Source organism: Bombus terrestris, chromosome 13 (genome assembly GCF_910591885.1).
Source record: "Bombus terrestris chromosome 13, iyBomTerr1.2, whole genome shotgun sequence".
NCBI lineage: Eukaryota > Metazoa > Arthropoda > Insecta > Hymenoptera > Apidae > Bombus > Bombus terrestris.
In genome coordinates, this window is record NC_063281.1 from 10,864,378 (window position 1) to 10,887,156 (window position 22,779).

At 43.6% G+C, this 22,779-nt stretch overlaps 2 protein-coding genes across 3 annotated transcripts in view; both read right to left on the reverse strand.

Moving 5' to 3' along the window:
* LOC100651851 (transmembrane protein 132C) overlaps window positions 1–15,579 on the reverse strand; it is an 81,396-nt gene extending 65,817 nt beyond the window's left edge. Inside the window, exons 1-2 of one of the 2 annotated variants that reach the window (XM_012315599.3) lie at window positions 15,397–15,579; window positions 12,812–15,330 (exon numbers count right to left, since the gene is read on the reverse strand). In XM_012315599.3, coding sequence (XP_012170989.1) covers window positions 12,812–12,908 — 97 coding nt within the window. In that variant the 5' untranslated portion in view covers window positions 12,909–15,330; window positions 15,397–15,579. Of the gene's footprint in view, window positions 1–12,811 lie in introns of both variants that reach the window. The other variant, XM_012315600.3, reaches the window with a different exon arrangement.
* Window positions 15,580–17,149: 1,570 nt separating this feature from the next.
* LOC100649070 (ras-related protein M-Ras) lies at window positions 17,150–22,575 on the reverse strand. The gene is made up of 4 exons (XM_003400180.4): window positions 22,415–22,575; window positions 21,822–22,143; window positions 21,378–21,694; window positions 17,150–21,273 (listed from the first exon to the last, which is right to left on the reverse strand). Exons 2-4 carry the CDS (start codon window positions 22,009–22,011, stop codon window positions 21,184–21,186), a joined length of 597 nt encoding a protein of 198 aa, XP_003400228.1. The 5' UTR covers window positions 22,012–22,143; window positions 22,415–22,575; the 3' UTR covers window positions 17,150–21,183.
* Window positions 22,576–22,779: the final 204 nt, after the last annotated feature.

The following is a 22,779-nucleotide window of genomic DNA, read 5'->3' on the forward strand; positions in this document are numbered from 1 at the left end:
TCAAAAGCGGAAAAGTTCGCTGCAAACGCTACGAAATTTTCTGCAAATCACGCGAATATTATTTGCCTATGAATTCATAGCACTGTTCGAAAAGTGGTTTAACTCTGATCGATCATAGTTCGGTTTTTGTTCATTTACTCGAGTTTACTTTTACCTTGTCGCGGCAATCCGTTTTATATGTAAAAAAGAAGAAAAGTAAACATTTGTTGATACTTTTGCGCGAATTTCGTCAAATTTGCTGGACTGTTACGAGATTGAGTCATCTGGCGCGCGAACTAGATACAAAATCAAACATCCTCGTTCTTCTTTTCGTTCCAAGACGACGAAGCCAAGACAACGGCGATATCGCCTCGAATTAATAGCACCCTGGGGAATTTTAATTTTCTCCTTGACACGTTCGCCGGATCGACTTTCGTGCAGTTCTCGCGCCCGCGCGTTTCCACGCTCTACGCTCGCAAAACGACGTCGCGTACATTTTACAATATAATCGTGTGATCGTCGAGGATCTCTCGCGAAAGAGCCTGGTTCCGAGAGCAGAGCGAGAAAGAAAGGGAGACGAGAGAGCTGGGTGAAAAGAGGAGAGAAGAGAAGAGAAGAGAAGAAGAGAGGAGAGGTCTGAGTGGACTGCCGTCGGCACTCGCCACGCTATAGTGGCACTCGCTTCCACCCCCTTTCGCGAGACCGACTGCTAGCCAGCGATCTCGTCTCGAGTGTCCCACGGAACTCGCAACACAGACGACGACGAGCTGTCGCTGTTCCCTGGTTCGCCCTCGCGCGCTCTTATCACCGGTGCTGGCCTCCGCGTCGCTTTAACCCGACCCATGCGGCACGGCGTGGCGGAACTTCCTTTGACGCGCGATCGCCCAATAAAACGTCTCGCGAGAAGAATAACTCCGAGGCGAGTGTTCGCGCCACGTTCCATAGTGCCGCGTCATTCTCAGAAACACGCCTAACGATGGAAAGAGAAGTGGAAAAAGGCTTTCCATGGTGCTACGAGGTGCTTGGCAAACTGAGTTCGACTATTGTTCCGAAAGACGCGTAACTAGGTAGCAGATTCGGACGAAATTTTTGTGGCTATCACGCGAGAAAGACGATTCGAAGCACGAAAAATCTAGGCTTTGGAGAGGAAGATAGAACGAGAACCTTGAGACTCGTTACGTTTGCTTCTGAATTAGAGAAAAAATTCTTTGCGGTAGAGATGTGTTTTCAAAAAGCACTGTAACTTAACTTAACTCGAAGCTTTGTACAATGAAAAGGTAGAGTATATGGAGGATTTCTATGTATACGATTTCAAACGTATAATCTACATGAAATATCAAAACCTGACGAACGATGAAGAATTTCCTAGGACTTTTGTTACGTGTGTGCGCGCTATCTCAAATATCCGAATACTTGCCCTGTTTCGACAGGATGTCAAAATCATTACGCCAACGATAAAATTGACGTTACAGGAACGATGTAGATTATTCAAACGCGCGAATCGCCAGTGGTAATATCTCACATTTCAAATCCATCATCTTGCCCCGTGATATCAAGTTTCATCTAAAATCGCACGCCGATGCCATTCGCAAGAATATCGCTGAATTCGATCAAGAAGCGTCATTAGCGGTTGCTAATCATAGAACGCTGCAAGCTCTATTTTCGATGTTCCATTTACGTCCCGAATGACAGCGTAATAGCGGTGCATACGCTGTTACAACATCCACCGATCGCATAGGAAGTATACCACAGTGTTAACGCAGTATTTTCATCGTGAGTGACGGGGAGATGATCATTCGTTTCATCGCCAGCAGACACATCAGCGCTCCACGTTCAACGTCCGCCAAGGATGCGCGTAAAGCAGCCAAGAGAATGAAATGCACAGCCTGTCTCGCGCTACTTTATGCGTCGTGTGTAATATGTAAATAACGCTGTATACTAACTAGAAATGTCTTCCGCTTTTCCCTCCTTACAATACGCAATCGATGTTCTACATAGCAGCTACAATATACATCAGAAAGAATACGTGTCCGGTGACTGTTTCGACTTGACTAATGGCTCGAAAGAAAGGGAGAAACTAGCTTCAACTCGTATTTCTTTCTTCTGACTTATTACCGTCGCATCATCGAGGATGCTGCAGCTACTGCCTACGCTCTCTCAGCCACTCACGAAACAAGCTTTTATTCGAGAGCAGCGAACGCTCCGGTTTATAAGTAGTATCAGAGTTTTTTTATCGTGTCTACAGGAAGTCAGTTTAACGCTAGGAATAATTAGAACGATACTTAAGAATCATTATCTGGCATAAAATTTATGTAAAGATAGAACGGTTGGTGAAATGATTCGAACGCTTGTCGCGGACAATTTCTATGCGTGTACTGTACGCGTTGTAACGAAACGTATCGAAATTTCATTGACAGTGTTACGATGCGTCGCTCGCTTCGTTATATCGGTCAAATTTGAAACCGGTCTGAAAATATGTATAGAAAATATACCTGATGATCGTTAAAATAAAAAACGATATCGTGACATTACGATATTTCGACGGTTTTAAAGGTGACAAACAAACACGCGTTTAGCTTTAAATACTTGACACTTATGAACGAAAGTGTGCGACTTTTTACGTCTCTGAGTAGAATCACTCTCGATGTATATGCCCGGGATCCGGCAACTTTTGCAGACTCGCAAGATGCACGAACGAATTCCCCGGTGATTCGCGTCAAGTTTCGCAATTGAAATTGCAGGAGATTCGCAAGGGAGTAGGCCACGGCGGCGGCCAACGAGTTATCGTGGAAACGCAATAATCACGCTGTGGTAATTCATCGCGTTATTGTTTAACTGGCAAGTTGGCGAGCCCGCGAAAGCGGCTAAGAAATAGGAGGTCGCGCAGGCCGCCAGCAACTTTGCTCGTATAAGTGTCTGGCGAGTTACTCGCTAACTTCGAGGACACGGTAACAAGATAATGTACATGCTGTTCGCGTGACTCAAGATGCGCCGTTCTGTTCCGTATTACCGTCGCTAATTGAGTTACAACCCTAGTGTTCGTTGTTATTATTAATTATTATAGCGATTAATTAAGGGAACGAAGATGGGGGACCGATCGAACTAGCGTCAGGGACGTGCGACCTGTACGAACCACGGCCTGCAAGCGACGTAACGCTTTCGTATCGCGCACCAATTTACGATAAAGGGGCGGAAAAATTGATCCGACGAAATTACGCTCGGTTAAAAGGCAATCTCCTCTTTCGCACGACGTAAGTATAATTATAGTTACGTACATGCATAAGCGTAAATCCGATAGGGTGTCGAGAAACAAGTGGAGCGTACAGATTTGTCTGGTCGTAGGAGTTAACGTAGAAGTTCGGGGCTACGTTAACGAGGTAATATACAGGCCGTGCACGTCTATGGAACTGCGAGCCTGTAATTCGTATCACCGGCAAGCGTAGTGCAACGAGTAACTCGGTTACCAGGCTTGGTGTACGCGTTGCGCGCGAGCTGTTTTCCATGCCCGAAACTGCGATCCAGTGTCGTTAACACCGGCACGAAGCACGAGACCGAACCGTCGGCTGTACGAATTTTGAGGCGACGTGACGGCCGCGCGCGAGAACTCGCTTGTAAATCAACGTCACCGACCGATACGTATTTGGACGCGAAGGATTTTTCGAAACCGGCTATCGCGCGTTGAAACGCGAAGACAGGCGCAGGCTCGCGAAACTATCGGCCGTGACGACGTTAACGTTGAATTCTACGCTATCGCGTGTAAAACAACGCCGTGAACCAAAATCACGACACCGTGACTGATACTGTCGGTGGACGCACTTTGAGAACTAAAAGATGGAACGGAACGGAGGCCGAGCGGAACGTATCAAAGGCCGATCTGACTGCTAACATTACCGCAAACACCGCCACCCGATATCGCCAGTGGATCTATAGCCGCGAACTGGAACGGTTAATCACGCTGCTTCAGCTCCAGTTTAATATCGCGTTATATACATTGGCGCGCTTCAAGTTCTCGCGACGCGCAGCAAACCGTAGAGGAACATCGGGAAATCCAATCGGACGGAATCGTGTACGAGGTCGGTGAAACGCGTCGACCGATAGGCGTTTCTATTAACGACCGCGAAAAGATATCGCAGCTGGAAATCAGATTTTCGTCGCCACGCATCGTTGAATAGCAGGATCGTGCGATGCATATCGTTCTGATGTTCGAAACCGCGTTACTCCGCGGCTGCCACGATACGAACGAACGGATCTAAAATTTCCATGGGAAAATCTACGAACAGAATCCCTGGATTAACACGCCACCGCTCCTCTCCTTGTCAGTCACGGTAGAACGACGCTGCCACGCGTTCTAAAGTTCGATACAATACAAGCCGGCAGAGTGGGAAACTTGGCCTCAGAACGAAGCTCCGCGATTCCATGTAACTCGACTTAGTTAGTTCGATAACATTCGCGATAACTACGGTATATCTGATTGCCGGATTTAACGTTGTTGGCCAATACTCGAGACTTTCCAGCCTCGTTCGATCCTCGATCCGGCAAATTCGTTCGTATCTATGCTAAACGCAAGCTGATTGCAACGTCTAGAATCCGTAGAGAAACTCGTCGCTCAGGGACCGCCACAACAACCGTAAGATTAATTTCCATTGTGTAAGATTGTACAGAATTATTTGATCAAGCCGAACTACGTTATACAAATTCCATTATAAACGACTTGTAGGTGATCTACGTTCGAAGTTCGCATAAAAACATAGTAAATCGCGTTTGCCATCTTAAGAGGAACAACTTTTAAATAGGATATGTCCGCGTTGAAACTATTTTTACGTTTAGTTCTCAGATGAAACGTACAGGTCCACGCGATCAATTTTAACAATGTTAATTACGCAGACTGATATCGATGATATTAAACCAGCGCAACGACTATATTCGTTTCTTTCGAATTTATCGCTTATGCTCGAATTCGTATCGTCGAATTTATCAGATTACCCTATGCACCGACTTGAGACCGACTTTCTCGCTCGTTCGATCGCTCTCTGAACAGAGGTACAAGAGGAGAAAAGATTCGTCGTTCGGCGGAGAAAAATTTACATGTCCGGTCGTATTCGTTTTTCGATAATAACCCGCGGTCGATGGCTGTCCCCGGCGACCCAGATTCATTTCGAGCTCTATACAGCGATGCGTATACACGGGGAGTCAAGTGCGATCGATTCCAGTGGCATAAGACGCTTTAACCTAAGTCGCCCAGCAAAAGTGTATGCATCTCAATAGAACGAAGCATCGTCGGTATGTGCCTAAGACGCCCCTAGCGCTCGACCTATATTCTTCCAGCGATTCTTTACGAGCCAAGAAGCAACGCCGCGTTGGCGAGCCAACCTATAGAACGTAACGCGTCTCCTAGCAATTGCCCGGTAAAACCGCATCCAGCCAGGCTTCCCGTCCAACGCGTCTATTTTAACGCGGATGCTCTTAATTTCGATAGGCCGTGAACGTCGTGAAAGAACGTACTTTCGATCTAGCGCGAATATTCGCCAGGAATATACGTATAACTGCCGGTAACCATAACAACGGCTGTCTTTTGCGGCCAATCGATTCATTTTCAAATCCGTCACAGCGCGCCGGTTCGATCTCCGAGATATTTCTGTCCTTTTCGAAGCGTAACGCTTGCTGTAAATCGGACGTATCGGCCGTGTACAACGAACGAAAAGAAATCGATTGCCACTCGGTCCCCTTCGATTAATTATGGAAACGACATTACGATAAAGAAAAGTCGTTTCGTAGCAAGTTTTCGTGGAAATTCAGTCGATTATCAGGCGAAAACCAATTCCGCGGAACCAGGCAATGGAGCGGTTTGTTGTATTACCGTGAGAACTACCCCATTCGGCTGTGTCATGTATATAGGAGGAAAGAAAGAAGGAAGGATGGCGCAAGTGGGTTGCACGGCTTAGAAGTTTCTGGAAGGTTGGTGGGTGCCGGAGAAGGCTGCGGGTGGCGAAACTGCGCCATACCACCGCGCGAAAATTTTGCGAAGTACGTGCTCTTCTATGCGGACAAAAGTAACGCCGGTGCAATTTCACAGCCGTCGCATCGCGGACACGAGGAAATGCGTCCTTCCGCCTAAATTCTAGAGAACCGCGACGTCTGTGCGCGTTTCTATTCGCGGCGAGAATCGAGGCCGCTTTTGGCCGGAACACGGGGCGAAACGGCGAGAGATCGAACAGCGGTTTCCTTGCTGTCGTTCGTTTCATCGTTCGTTGATGGACTCTTTTGATCACCGCGATCAAACAGTCCATCGAAAACAATTTCATCAATTTGCGGTGCTTTTCAATCTCGACAGCGATAAATACGGCAGCGCGTGACATCGGATTCGTCGGTGTCGAATTTTCCCATTTAAATTCCGAATCGGCGCGCGTTAAGCTGTTCGAGCGCATTAATTATCGCGCGACGGCCATAAAGTTGACGGACGCGATCGCGTGCTCGCGGTTCGGACTCCGTGTCGGACGAATGAAAAAGCCGGCGCGATCCTTGCCGGTCGCACGCGAGAACGCGACAGGAGAAAATGGAAATCGATAAGCAAACACGAGTCCGCCGCGATACAGAAGTTAATTCGATTAGACGAAGCGCGGGATACGGCATGGTAACGTGTTTTAGATGCCGGATAACAAGCTCGGGGAATGCATACGAAACGGCAGCTCTGCGAGCCGCTTGTTCGCGATGACCGTGCGAAATCCACGACACGGCAACCAAACGTTTATACGACAAGCAAGGAAAAAGGCATTCCGCCATTCGATACCGCTGGTCGCGTTCGTCGAATCGGATATGGATATCTCGTGGCCAGAGAACCGAGATCGATTTCAAATAAAGCGGAAAAGGTAGAGAGAGTCGCTATTATATTTAACTTTCGACTTTCCTCCCACGTTCGCCACGTGTATCCTCGATTTCACCGAGTCCCGTCGTAACCATCGATTCCAAAGGGTTTGTTGGAGCACAGCCTGGATGGACACCGTGTTCCAAACGATTTTATTCGGCGATCTTGCGATAGAAAAGAGCGCGAGGAAAGCAGCGTCTCGCTAACCCTATGAATAAAAAAGTGGGAAATCTGGTCCCACGGAAGACCGTATATTCTGACAACATACTCCGGAAAAAACACGGAAATATTCACTTTTACCGCTTACAAAGCTACAGCTGTCTGGATTACCGTAGCGGGTGGATATCGCGTACAGATGGGAGCAATTCAAAGAATAAAAAGCGAGAGGACAATGCGCGTATCGCTCGAAACACCTGCTTCTCGCATTCTAAAGGATACGCGTTCCAGATGAGAGAAAGAGATACGGTTGTCTCTCAACAAGGTTTCCGCGTAGTTTGCCAGAACCCTTGGCTTACCTTACCTACCCATCTACCTACCTACCTACCTACCTACCTACCTATCTACCTACCTTTCCCCTTCCCTCTCTGTTTCCCTTGCTCATTCGAGTTCGTTACAACGGTCGATGTAGCTGCCACCAGAGACCCCGTAAAATCATTCGACTTCGTTGCCAAGACGACCTACCATGTGTCGCGAAATTTTTAGAGGAGCCAACCACCATACACCATAGCCACGCGACGGTCGATCGAGCTTCCCTTCCGCTTCCTTCTTTTTTTCCCTCTCTCTCTCTCTCTCTCTGTACTGTTCGCTCGAGTGATTTTCGTAGGAATTTTTGCAGACTGGAATGGCGACGAAACGTTTAGAATAATTGAACGAAAGAGTAAAAAATTCAAGATATGACTCTGAAAATAAAGCAGATAATTGTGTCGTTACATTGGAAAATCGAAGACAGCTGATTCTTTTAATTATTTAGAGTTCAATTGCCGATTTTCGTAGTGGTATTCGCGGATCAGAAGTTCAGAGCAATCGGAGTAAGAAATAAAATTCTCAAAAACGTTGATAACCGCGACCAAAGAAAGCAGAAAATCCTTTGGTTCCTGCCGCGGATCGGAAATAGCGAATTCTCGAATAAAATATTTAAAGTTCAATTTCCGATTTCCACGGGCATCTTCGCAGATCGGAACAGAAATGATATACAATGGTATGCAAAAGCTTTCGGGTACATTAATATGTTTACATAAATAAATTTTTCGCTCTGTGTTCGAGAAGCGATATTTCAAAGAATTTTAAATAATATCGCGTAACTATAATAACAGAGATTATTTGCTGTACTGTCTTCTTTTACGCGTCACGGCCTCATATCGAATATTAATTGAAATATTTTTAGAAATATTCCTTTGAGGATATATAGCAAAGGTAATGTAGTGAAAAGCTTAATTTAACTGAAACATTTTACATGCCGAATAAAGCTAAAAAAGATTTATTAACCCTTTGATCACGTAATCAAATGAGTAGTACCGGAGTTGTACCGCAATTTTACCGGAATTGTACCGGAATTTTACTGGAATTTTACCGGAGTTGTACCGGAATTGTACCGGAATTTTACTGGAATTTTACCGGAGTTGTACCGGCGTTGTACCGGAATTGTACCGGAGTTGTACCGGAATTGTACCGGAATTTTACTGGACTTGTACCGGAATTGTACCGGAAATTTACTGGAGTTGTACCGGAATTGTACCGGTGTTGCACCGGAATTTTACCGGTGTTGTACCGAAATTTTACCGGAATTGTACCGGAATTTTACTGGAGTTGTACCGGAATTTTACCGGAATTTTACCGGAATTTTACTGGAATTTTACCGGAATTTTACCGGAGTTGTACCGGAATTGTACCGGAATTGTACCGGAATTGTACCGGAATTGTACCGGAGTTATACCGGAATTGTACCGGAGTTGTACCGGAGTTATAATCATTTTCATACAATAAACATGTATTTTCAAAAATTCCGGTTTCATATTTACATACCTGGTATAATTCAAAATGCAGGTTTGAAAAATAATGATCTCCAAGGTTCTCTACATTTTTAGTATCAGACGCAGAAAATACATACTGAAACAAATTCCAATAATTGCGTTCCGCGATGATAAAATTTATAGTATAATATTTATGGCGCTATATTTCACAGGCTTTACGAATCTCTCTGCAGTTACGACACTGTTAAAAAACGTCATTCTATACAAACTTGATCAAACTTTTCGACGACGATGCTTTGGCAGCCTGGCACAAATAACGTCAACGTTCACCCGATTTCATCCTCGCCTATATCTCCACCAGATCACGTAATCTATTATATCTAAATCTAATCTAATCACGTAATCGTCAAAGAGCGATATCTTCTTGACGACGTCTTCGCAGAGATAATGATTCGGCGAGATAAATGTTCCCGAGATCAGGCTCCTCTCTCTTTCTCTCCTTTTCTCCTTATCTCTAGGTCGAAAACGGTTAAAATCCACTTGGAAGAGTGAAAAGTTTGAAGTAATCGAGTGGAAGGATAAAACATAGGTGGAAGATTTTGTAACTACCGAAATAGGGGAGAAAATCGGATCGATGGAACCGAGGCTGGAAAATGGCAAATTTCCTAACTATTTTAGATACTTGAAAGTTTAATGCGGAATATTACGAGACATCGACGTTATATAGAACAATGAATACTTCATCGTAGACTACAGTTTGGAAGTGAAAGTAGAGAACGATGCTAGGTGGACGAGTTCGAATGGCCAACAAAGATAACAGATTACCGTGCTCCTCCGAGTAGGACGTTCTTAATTCATCTCAACGGCTACGATAGCGAAATAACAGCGCTATGTACCTGTGCCAGGAGTAGATCTTTGTTAAACTTTAAGTAAGGGGGCTGGCGCGAATTTTATTTGACACCTGATGAATGTGCTCGTGCCACGGGAAGGTAATGAGAATTCCTAGATCGTGCCGCGAGTCAAGTATGAAGCATCGCTAGTACGGATAATAAAACAGAAAGAAGCGTAGAAACGATAGACGCGGAGAATCGTCGTTCCGGGTATCGTGGAAACGAGCGTTTTCAAGAGAAACAAAATAGGTCGCGAAACTTTAGAAACTTCCCTCGACCAGATGCGACGCTACAGATAAGAAAATCAGGAAACTCGAAGAACGCTATCCCTACATGCTGTTTCAAAAAATAATCGTCAAGATAAAACAAAAAGATGAGTATAATATGGGTATAGTAGATACATCGCAGAAGCTCGTTACAAATCAGACGCATATTGGCGAGTTCTATAATTTAGAACGGGAAATATATCGGCCTTGAGTGACTATAAAATACGTAAATTTCGTGAAAGTTCTTAAAGTAGTCGTAGGCAAGGAAAAAGGATATCGAGTAAATTCTTTCGAGTTTTCACGAAAGGACGAATCTACCGAAAAGAAACTACAAACGACATGTGACGTTTACGCAACGTCGGTCTTTAATGGGTTAAGATCGTTTTGCTTGTGTTGAACGGTAACTACACGCTGCCGAAGTTTATTCCCAAGTTTTTGAAGCGCTCTGTAAACGCGTCCTTGTATGTACCTACGTGTCCAATTCCCAAAGACAAAGTAAAATAATTTACATTAGGAAACTGCTGGTTTTCGAACCGATGAGACGGACCACGACGATCAAGATAAATACGCCGAATGCGTTCGCACAGAGGTGCAACGGCACGAGAAAAGCGAATAAGCGTGAATAAAATGCATCAAATAATAGTTCCGTTGAACGATGAATAATGCATGGTAGAATCTTGAGACGATAGAAGACAGCAGAGACTCAAATACGACTTGGAACTCGTTGCAACGGTAATTGATTCGTTACGAGCCCGTAAACGTTGAATGAATGAAAACTAATATCTATAAAACAAGAGGAAACAGAAGCTTATCTGTGAAGCGCGACTGATACAACGAGAGAACCATTGAAAAGAATCGCGATACGTATTTCCTGTAGCAGAGTTACAGTAGGCAGGGAGTAGAAGTGGAGCGCGCGAACGAAATCAACCGACTGCTTATCCGCTTCCAGTTCGCTTTCGAGTATCGAAAATGAACTTGAACGGTACTTTAGCGTTCAAGTACGATACGCGTTTCTGCTCGATGAGTTCGACATCATAGTCCCATACACAGAGGTGAAAATGCGTATTCATTGGACGTGATAGCGCGAGCTTCGATCGGCCTGATTTCTAAAAGGGGATTCCATTGAGCGGGCGACGCGAAAAGCGATCAACGATCGCGAATCCGTTGCGACGCGCGTTCTTTTCGCCCCTGTAAAACGATGGAACAAACCGCGAAAGCAGCCAACCATCTCTTCCTCGCAGCCATTGAAAAAGCCGCCTAGCGAACACGGCATCCGAAATATCGTACACAGCATTTTTCCGCAGCTTCCGCCAAACATTTCCACGGCGTTTAAACGAGAGACTATCGCCGCGGCTGTTGCCGGGCCGACGGAAACCGCAGACTGCTGCTCTTTTCTTTTTTTCTTATTTCTTTTTATCTCGCGAAAATTCTCCAAATCGGACGCGATGCTATCAAAGGCCGGGCTTTTAACCGGCGCCTGGTTCGTGCAAATACAGAAAAGGAACGTTACGCGGCTTCCATTTACGGACAGAGAGCCACGGAGAGAAAGCGTCGGAGCTGCACGACGACGATTCGATCGTTTTGGAAATCGCGATAGAATTGCGATCGGACCGGCTCGGCACGAAGAGCAATTATACGAGCCGGCGCGACGCGACGCTAGAAGGTAAAATCGGTATCGAGTACGTGAGGAGCGCTTTTATGGGATGCTCTCCTGGAACCGTCACGATCGTAAATGAGATTCGACGAGCACAGTCGCCGATAGTTACCCCCGTTTCCGTCGATCTTCACGCACGAATGCACCGACGAACCCTGCCGAGGAAATGGAAGAGGGTATACGCCAGGGTGATTCCGACTGCACGGACCGGAGATACGATTGGAAAGGGCAGGGAAGGGGACGACAACGACGGCGGCGAATTACGAGTAAAACCGGCTGCGAGGAAGAAGTAGACGAGAAACTTGACGACGATCGAGAAGGCCAAGCTGCGAGAGAAAGAGAGGAAAGGCGAGGAGACGTGGAAGAAGAAGACGCGGAAGATACGTTGAAACACAGAAGTTCGTAAGGTAGAGAAACTGATAGATCGAGTGGAAGCGGGACGGTGGGCAACAAGAAAGAAAAAAAAAGAGACGAAGATAAAAGAGGAAAGAACAGAGAGGAGTTTCCCGATCCTCTTTCTCGTCGTTAAGAAATTCAACCATCTGGCGTTGTATCGTGGTTCCCCTACGGTGATGTTACGTCGTCGTCGTCGTCGTCGTCGTTCAGACTGGAATACTCGGTGGCGCCTACACCACGAGGTCTCCGACAGTAGCGAAAACAAACAACTTCTGACTGTGTAATCGGTGCAAAGAGAACGGGGCTAACAAAAGAGGAATCGCGTTTCAAGACATACCGGTTTCTCTAACGATATTTTCTTACGACATGTCCGACTCGATTCCTCCAACTCGGTCGCGTCACAGCCTTGAATCGCTCCAAAAACGGAATATCCGTGACGTTTACCGGTTAAGAACGAAAGTGGCATCGATTCTCCCTCTCCCCGATCTCTTGAATGAATCGAGACTCAACCATGGCACAGATACCACGCACTTACTCAGCGTGCCGCACGTGCCTGTTGTGCATACGTAATGCGTATTGACACGTCGAGTGACAGCACGCGGACCAAGTCACGCTGCGAGCCACTCGTCGAATCGATACACCGAGGACGCGTTAGGGGGCCGATCGTCTCTTCGAATTCGACAGAAAATCGGATATCGAATGGAACGCGCAACGACGATAAAAGGAAAGAAGGTAAAGAAGAGGACGAAAAGGTGAAAATAAAAGAAGAAGAGACTATATAGAGTTAGACTTACCGGCGATGGCAACGAACAGGAAGAATATCCACATATCCATGAGTATGCCGGCGAGGCGTAGCTGGAAGTTGTTGGCTGCGTACGCGAGCTTGTCCATCACGCTGCGGGATTCATAGTCGCATGTCGTTGATCAGGTACGTAGTTTCTCTGGTTTGGATTCACGGTCGATTCGTCGAATCGTCGCACGGAATAGCACCCACTGTCCGCGTATTCGACACTACCGGCGGCGGGGTAAGGGAGGGAAAAGTTGATGAAACACCCGAGACCCGCGGCGGTCTCGTGTCGCGTCGCCTCACCAGCGCGGAACGTGTCCTGGCACTGTCCTTCGACTTCCTACGAATCTCCCACGGAGCAGGCTCGCATCGTACGAGCGTCGTATTCGCGGAGGAGGAGAGAGGCGAGCCGCGGCTGATTCGAGCCGAGGAAGCTGCCAACTGGGCAGACGGTTCGCAACGCGTATCTTTAGGAGAACGACGATGATATACGACGAGATGCGACGAGATGCGCGAGGCCTTTGGCTCTCGCACGCGTGTCCTCCTCTCTCGTGCCTGTGTTACGCTTTCGTGTGCGTGCGTGTACGTATCATACGCGTAGTCCGTTCGCGTGCAATCACGGCGAGAATAGATCGGCCGGTCCTCCGGCTGGCGTCCCTTCCGGACGACGCTCGGCACGAGTCTCGCACGAGCGGAGATTACGCGTTCGAGACACGAAAGACACGAATCTGTACCGAGAGTCGCCGCTTCCGAGTGACGGCGTGCACGAGTACGGGGCGACCGTCGTCGTGTGCTCTCACCACCGCGTTGCCCGGAGTATTGACCGACTCGGCTCGGCTCGGCTCGGCTCGACACACGGTGCGCCGCTCTGCGGCCCAGACCAGACGCGGAGAGATGCGGAGGGGGCGCCTGCCCTCTACAGACTACCATACAACTACAGCCGATCCTACTGTTGCTGCGCGCGCACTTTAGCTCGTACGCTCGCGGCTCCGTCGAACCAGCTATACCTACGCTCCATGCCAATTCAACCATTCGATGGGCCTTGGACGTCTTTTTTCCCCCTTTTTACCCTTCGCCGAGAGACCTGTCGTATTTCTTCGACAACGCAGCGCGTTCCACGAGTAAACAAACGACCAGACCCGCTCGTTCGCCTCGTTTACGAACCTCCTTCTTACTCCGAAATTGTTCATTCGGCGAATCGGAGACGCGCGGCTCGCGGCACCGGGTATATACGGCGAGACGTTTCTCTCGATAAGCTAACGAGTCGCGTAAACCGTATCGATGCCACGAATCCAGTAAAACCGTTCGTTCCCCTTCGACGAGCAATCGTTTCACGAAACGCAGCTACGAGTTCTGATATTCGTTCGCGGAAGCGTTTTCCCGTCTCAACGCGATAAGTATCGATGTAAAAATACGCACGCTTATCGCAGGCGGATAAGAAACGTGTAACGCGGCAAACAAGTTGCAGCGTGACGGACGATTGCATAAACAAAGACAAAGCGGTTGCACGGAACCTGTTTACTAGCAATGAGAGATCCCGCGATATTCCCGTGATAACGCGTTATCGTACGAAGCGGTATCGTTTGTACGAGAAAAAGAAAGATTCGTCGGTGCTGACGCAACAACGCGTTACGCCAGTGATTTCGTTAAACCGGCGACTCGCGTAATAAAAATAAACGTACGACTGGAATATAAGCTATCGGAGGAAAGGAGACGACGAATCGGTTAAACGTTAAGACGAAAGATAAACGAAATTACGAGCGTAAAATCGAGAGACGTTCGACGCAACGTCGTTACGTTTCGCGTCTCTTACGCCCTCGGTACGTACTTTACGGCGCGCTTTCACGTTTTCTACGGAACAACGACTCAGCGGCTCAGATTGCGAGCACACGCTCGTTTCCGCGAAAGAACACGAAAAATACTAGAAGCGATGGTCCTCGAACGGTTGGCATAGGCAAATCCAGTGATACGAACTGTAAACGTCTGCCGGTAGTTTTATTCGACGATCGATACTCGATACTGGTTTGTCTACCGTACAGCGATTCAATCTCGAGAACAACTGGACGCCTTCCGGACTTAAGAAAGAGATCTATAGGTCGGATAAGCATCCAAACCGAGATCAAGCGGGTTATTCCACGTGGAATAAAGTTCACACGCGAAAGGAAAAACACGACTCGGAATGTTCGACTCCTGGACACCAAGCTTCCTGGTCATTTTCTAGGATGGTGTTCCAACCGAAAAGAACGGGCACAAAGGGAATCGGTTTTGATTTTATCTTCGTGGAACTATCGAGCCGTGAGTTGCTGCCCCCGCGACAATGGCGTCGAGTCGTAGTTAGTCGCACGCGACCTCACCGAACCGAACCTAACAACCAGCCTCGAACCGCACAGCGGGGTGCTTTTGTTTAACCGAGGCGTTTATTAATCAATTGTATATCCCCCGGTCGAAAGCATTGCGCATTTGACGGTCAAATGCTTTTTTTCTGCCTCCCAACGGAGGCAGCCCACTCGAGTCGCATCCTTTGATCTGTTTTGGGGGGAATGTCTTGTAACGAGCAGCTCGCAAATTTGAAGAGACGCAATATCTACGTACAATGTAATTTGCTGTACACGGCCAATGAAACGAGACACGGCACTCTAGCACTGTGCTTCCAATTACACCGAACTCGACGATATTACCCGTTGCACGTACTTGACGAATCGGACGAGTTTCTGCGAGAAGATCTCCAACACGATGCCGGCTATTCTCCTATTACCTGGTTAGCTGGTTGCCTCTGCCACCTAAAATTTCATTGCAAGCGCTTTTGTGTAAAACGATAAACGTACAATACGTTGCTTTATAAAAAGTATTTGATACGTTTCGTGATACGCTCTCAGATATTATAGTGTTTCAATTAGAACATCTCTAAAGCGTAGCGTAAATTGAATGCATTTTATACTTGTTATTTTCTACTTATTTCGTTAGAAATCTACTATCTCAATTGCGACGTGTGTCTATATTGGATCATCTCGTAATTAGCGCAGTTTTTCTAAGAATTCGATTTAAAGCAACAGCAGTTGTTACTATCGCAGCTTTAAAGCATTCGAATGAAAAATTTAATACGATGGGATACTGAATTATAAAGAGTTCAGGAAAATTCACCTCTGATCGATCGTCAATAGATAATTTTTTATTTTTATCCGATATTTTCATCTAAATATATAAAGACCAACGACTGCGCTATATCACAGGACAACCCGCTACGTCATGATTTAAAGTAACAAACGAAGTTAAACTTTGTTAAACGATAGTACACGAATAGATGTTCCAATACATATCGATGTACCAAAAATGGTCTTATCGACTGCGACATGTATCAAACTAGTATAACGAACCACGAACAGTTAGCACACTTCGGGATACTCCGATTTACGTTAATGAGATTACTATGTTATTTTACAAATTTTCGTATTTGACGAAATACGCTTCGAACGAACGCATAAATAATTAACAAACGAGGTGGCCGCGTAAACGAAACTAACGCGTCAATTATGAATACAGTCGCGATATCAAAGGAATCCTCGAGAGTAAATTATTCTGTACGATAACTCATGGTCGCACGATGCGAATATACGCAATATCATGGTGAACGAAATAACTGTACGCAGTCGGGAAATTATCATCGACGCATAAAAGTTAACGCGCGGATTGAAACGACGTGATCGGCGTTAATTAAAGCGACCCAACGGCGGTGAGTGTTTTTGAAAGCGCTTAATAGGAGAAGACGACATCGCGTCGCGTCGTTTCGAAAGCAAATCTCGAGATTTCCGTTGTACTACGCGGCAACAATCCGAGGCATTAAGTCCTCTTAAATCGTAGAAAATGGCGTGAGTTTCGGATAATTCCAAGGTAGGGCCAATTTCAAGCAAAATCGTCGCGTCTGTCCGCGTAATTAAACTTCTTCCTTTCGGTGCTCCACTCCTCCGACAATAAATCCATTTCATCGACCAAGGTAAATTGCTTTTTCATTCGTTCGATCTTAACGAACGTCTATCCCTATTGATTTCAGGTCATAAAATTGATAGGTCAGACGATTCCTTTTTATTGATTTTTTTTCCCTTTTTTTTTTTTTGCTTTTCTTTTCGTAAACGCGTGTCCATAATTTATTATCAATTGTATACTCCATACAGTGACCTGCACAAGTAGTGACACGCACGATTAACACACACGCATTCGCATCCATACGTTCGTTCAACAAAGAAAATACACATACGTCCATGCTCTGTATACGTATACGCATACAGAGAATACACGTATATCACATGTACGCGTATGCAGCATACATACATATTTTTCAGTTTACATATATAATTGTATTTGTGTCGACATCACTCGTATATAACTATCGTTAAGGAGGAATACTCATTCTTTATTTTTTGTTCAAAATATATATATATATTTTTTTTTTCTTTTTTTCGTCGCTATCTAAGGACAAGAACGGCGGAAACGATCGTACTTCATCTTAAACCTATAACTCTCTTATTACGTGTAGTTCATTGTTTCCTGTGTGCCATTATACGGTACTTCTTGTTTCTTTTTTCCATTCAAAAAATTAATAATAAGTAGCTATGCTGACGTGCGGTACTTGAATGTAGCGACTAGCAAACACTGGGAGGAAACGAGAACGAAGTCAGGGACTTTTCCAAATGTTCCTCCATTCGTTTGTATAACAGTAATTTAATTAAACGATCTCGTTGGTCGTTTCCTTCTGTAAAGAACATTCCGCCTGTGTTTCTCTTTTCGATGCATCTGGCAATCTTGTCAACGATGAAAATTCGAAATTCCCGTCTTTTCCATTGACAGACGAAAGAAAAACGTCGTTCCAACTGACTTCGATGGCTCGTACAACCACAGCATTCGCTACGTCTTGCGATTTTTCCACCTCAGTATCACAATGATTCAACGTATTGACTATTTCATAATTAATCCTCTTGGCTCTTCTCTTTTTAAATGACCTAAAAGTTTGCACGCTAACGTCACGAGTTTTGCATTTACAGATTTCCCTTCTTCAACGTTGCACGATGTTCGCTCCATGTTAAAATTCAATTTGATATACGACATCGTGCTGGTTTTTAATTGTCGTACACGCTGCATACGAAACAATAGGAGAGTTTCTATTTTCATCTGTTCAATCACGATCCTCTTTCATGGACGGCGATAAAAAACGTAGCGCTTTTGAGATTATTACAACATGCGAGGAACGCTAAATCCTGAGTCTAAAAAATGTTCACAATATGCACGTATTTATACAGTTTCTTTTTTCCTTCGTTTCGTTTGTTTCCTTTTTCAGCTGCGAAATAACGACGACAATCGCTGTTTGAATCTTTCGATCTAGAGTCCGATTCTTAACGTATAAATATTTTTATTCGCGTGATCTAATATAATCCATTGTTAGAAACAGCGTTTACGAAACGAAATAAGAATTTCATATCTGCTAAAAACCAGTGAGGCATCGATTAATCGCGTTCGATTAATTTTAATTGGATCTACACGATGTTCCTCTGTAATGACTTCTTTGTGACGTAGAAATTTCCAATCGATCGACCGAGATGGATGGTCCACGTTTATTCGCGATGTAACTACTAAATCTACTACCAAATGAACGGGCTTTAAACGAAGCGGTGATTCGTTTCACCTTGTGGGAGAAATGCACATGTACAACCCGTATTATATCACGCGAACAATACGTCCGCGCGATAAAGAAATCAATTCGGTTGCCCACACGTTCGGTGAATTTCGTGAATGCATAATAGTAACGTACGATCGCTTACAATTTGCAAATTTTATGCAGAACGATACGATTCGCGATTATATTTCATACCGAAACTGTAACGGAATCATAAGTTTAGAGTGTCGTATAAACGTTTCGGTAAAATTTGTACAATCGTTTACTCGTGCAGTGCAGTTTTTAACTACGCATTGAGCTTTCTCCGAATCTAAGAGAATAGATTAGCTAAAATAAGGCTCTTAATTTACGAACCTCTTATTGGCAAACGAAAGTATCGATAGAGCAAAATACGTACGTTGTTTCTCAGTTCTTTTTAATTTTGTCTAATACTTCGTTGCACTTTGAAGAACGACGCCTATGTAAAATTTTCTTTAACGAAGAATGCTATCAGACCTATTCTGATCCGACGTTCGACTGGTCATAAAATACAACGACCATCTCTTTTGTATCGTTAGAGAATGTCGAAGTGGATTTTCTACATTACGGCAACTACCCCACATTCCTTCGTTAACCTTCATCGTTTATAATACAAATTATTCTTATCTCAAGGCAAATATGTTTCACTGTTAGAATTAATCGGTGGCGCCAAGATATTTCTGCACATCTTGTGCGTACGTACCATAATATATTACTGCTCAGTTTCACACCGTTCCTACGTATAGGAGAAGCACTTTGTGCGTACACCAAAATATAATACTAGAATCGAATTTCGATAAGTAGAACGAATATTACATTTTCAAGGGTTGTGTCGCAATCATAAAGACAATCGAAGCAGAGTACCTCGTTAAAGTTTCTTAAAGAACGTCTAAAGCAATTAAACCGCCTTTTCGTTTTGTGTTTCCACAGCGCCATGTACACTACAAACAACGCGTACTTATCTTTAACATATAGCGAAGAATTAAATATTCATTGTGCTACATTACGAATATATTTTATTTTCCCAGCCGTGAACTGAACTTTTCAACAAAAAAAAAAAAAAAAAAAAAAAAAAAAAAAATTAACTTTGCTAATGAATACTTATTGTTATCGTACACCAACGAAAGATAATCAAACGAGAAAGTTTCATTCACGTTGTAACGTCCTCGTTGATAATCTTATCATTTACGAATACCGTACGAGTACCGTATCGAGTACGTAGAAGATGTAAGACGAATATTATGCACGATATAGACTGCAACGTTCGAGTCTGTATAAGCACGAAAAATAATTCACTGTTTGGTATTTGCATTCACATGTAACATTAAATTTCACTTACACACGCAATTGGAGCGCTTCTTAAATGTACGCATTCCTTTTTCACGTTCAAATACTAAAATAGGCCATGGCATTATTTTCTTAAATATACGTAAGAAGGTCTGACATAGTCAAAATTCACGTATTGCACTTGATAGAGTGGCAAACGTTCGAAACTAAAATAATCGATAGAAAAAAAGAAATTATCGCGACACTAGACAAGTTTTGCTTGCATTAAAAAAGCAATATGTATATTGCTCATTGTATATCTTTCTTTTTAATAATACACTATATCTTTCAACTTCAATTGGCTAAACACAATACTTCGCGTTGTATATATTTACTTGAATACTCAAACACGATAAATATTTTATATCAGACCTCTATAAATATCAAAGCCAATAATCTAATAGCAAAGGCAATACTGCCTTACGTTGAATATTTCATTCTTGATTCAGAATATTTATTAGATATTCATTAGGTTCCAAATACCTAATGGTATATTTACTGAAGAAAGAGAAACTTATTGTTAAAGAATTCATTTTTCCGAATATTATTTACATCGCTACAAAAAGACAATGACTGAAAATATACTAAAAATCTGTACGTGAATTGAATGAAACAAATGTAATAGAAAAGATTCGAGCAAACAATAAATTGTCAAAAAATACATACATCATCATAAATACATCGTCACGTAAATAAAAGATAAAAGGTCATTTAACCTAAATAAATAAATAAACACGCTTGAAGCTATAATTTCTTTTACCGCTGTCTAAAATAGGAGCTGAGTCAATATATGAAACTATTATAGTCATTTCATGACATGATCTTATTACGTGAAGAAGTAAAAAGATTTCTATAGAATTATGCATTGTGCAATAAAAAACGCTCAATTCCATAGTATTCTGTCAATGGTAAAAAATTGATGTATACACGCGTACTGAGACGTGGTCTCATATTATCGTAATGATGAACAGTCGATAACTCCGACAAATTTTTTCGGTCTTTTAAGTCTTAAACTGATACTGAATTGATTTTTTAAAAAATCTAATTGCGTCTCCGAGACATATAGTATCGCTTTTTTTTTTCTTTTTCGATCGATGCATCTCTTATCCTTACTATTTTGTACACTTATGTTACAAGGGTGGGATCGATGCTTATTAATACTATGAACTCATACGTGGATCGGCGAAAAAAGAAAAATGTACGAATCACATGTACCTATATACGATGGAGGACAGAAGACCCATTTTTTCGTCTTTTTTTTTTGTTTTTTGGCAGGTGCGTTTCACTTTTTTATGACAAAAAGTGATCCTTTAAGAAGGTAATTCGTAATCATTATGCAGCCCCAATACTCACTCAATATTTTTAGGGCTTTATAAAAGATTACATTTTCCTGAACGTCTTCGTTTCCTCCGATTCTTTTCCAACTCAGCTGGAGGTTGATTTCTGATGATACGAACAACCTAGGACAAAATTATTCAAATCTCTTAGCTACTTTCATCCATGTGCAACTATATATACAATAGTCTTCCTGCTCCTTCTTTTATCTATTTTTATGGTCCCCTACCTCATGGAATGCTGCATCTACATTTAATGGTGGGTCTTTGGCAGAAGTTTCGATATAAGGTATATTCAAGCGGTGAGCCAACTCCCTTCCCTGTTCCTCTGTAACTTTTCTCAAATGTACCAAATCGACCTTATTGGCTACCAGAAGCATAGGGTATATGTCTCTGTCCTTTACCCTAAGTATTTGGGTATAAAAATTCATGATATTCTCATAAGATTGTTTATCAGTCACAGAGTATACTAATAGAAACCCATCACCCTTGCGCATGTATTGTTCTCGCATGGCACTGAATTCTTCTTGACCAGCTGTATCTAACACTGTTAGGTACAAATAAACTTTTATACACACAAGAATGCATTGTAGGCCTAATGTGATACACTAAGCATAAGACAAAAATAGCAGATAGCAGAATTAAATGCAACAAAGCAACTGAATTCGACTTACCATCTAGAATGCACCATTGTTTGTCTACCTCTGTATGTTGAATGTAGGTATCCTCGATGGTAGGATCATAGTCAGTGACAAATAATTTTTGAAAGAATTGTATGGTGAGTGCGCTCTTTCCAACACCTCCATCACCAACCACGACCAATTTGAAGGTCATAAGGTTGTCATTATTAGGGGGTCGTGTCATACCGCCTCTTGTTCTCCCGCCCCCTCCCCCGCTGCCCTGCCTTCTTCTGCCTATCCTGTCAACTCTTCTAATATATTCTTAGCAGCGCGTCTGCTCGTGAATTGTCAAGTCTCGCTCTCCGACTAGAGTACCCTGAAACGGTTAATTTACATCGAACCGACGAAATTCACAACGTGTTGCTTCTTAATACTCAACAGCTTCTATTGTAATAGTTTTGTTTACATGAACACGAAAACTAAGAAAGCTATCCTAGAGAGGTCGCGATGTAACGGGTGTGTCAATTATACTTAATAGGACAAAATTAGATGAGAAGTTCCCAGGGTTTGATTAGGAGTTTACAGATTGTACTATGACAATTGAATTGTCGCAATGTAGTCTATATTTGAATGAAATAAGTACATACCTTACATGATCTGCCACTCCTGTTTCACGTTCTCCCAGCTGTCAGTCTGGGTTACTGTGCGCAACATTCGTTTCAATGTGGAAAGTATGTTTGTGTAAGCTTTAACGTAGTAGCGTATACAATAGGTCTTGTATACTTTTATGACCATGCGCGGAAACATAACTACCCTAGCGGCATATTTTGCAATTATCACACCTATTACAGTGGTGCCAACAATTTTTGACCTAAAATAATACTGAAATGGAAATGTAACTTTCAATTAAAACCTGCTCTTATTTATAAATACGAAATCCTTAAGACTTCGCTTAGTCGATTTGAGAATATTCATTTAATATGTCGCAGAATATTGAATATACACTTTAAAA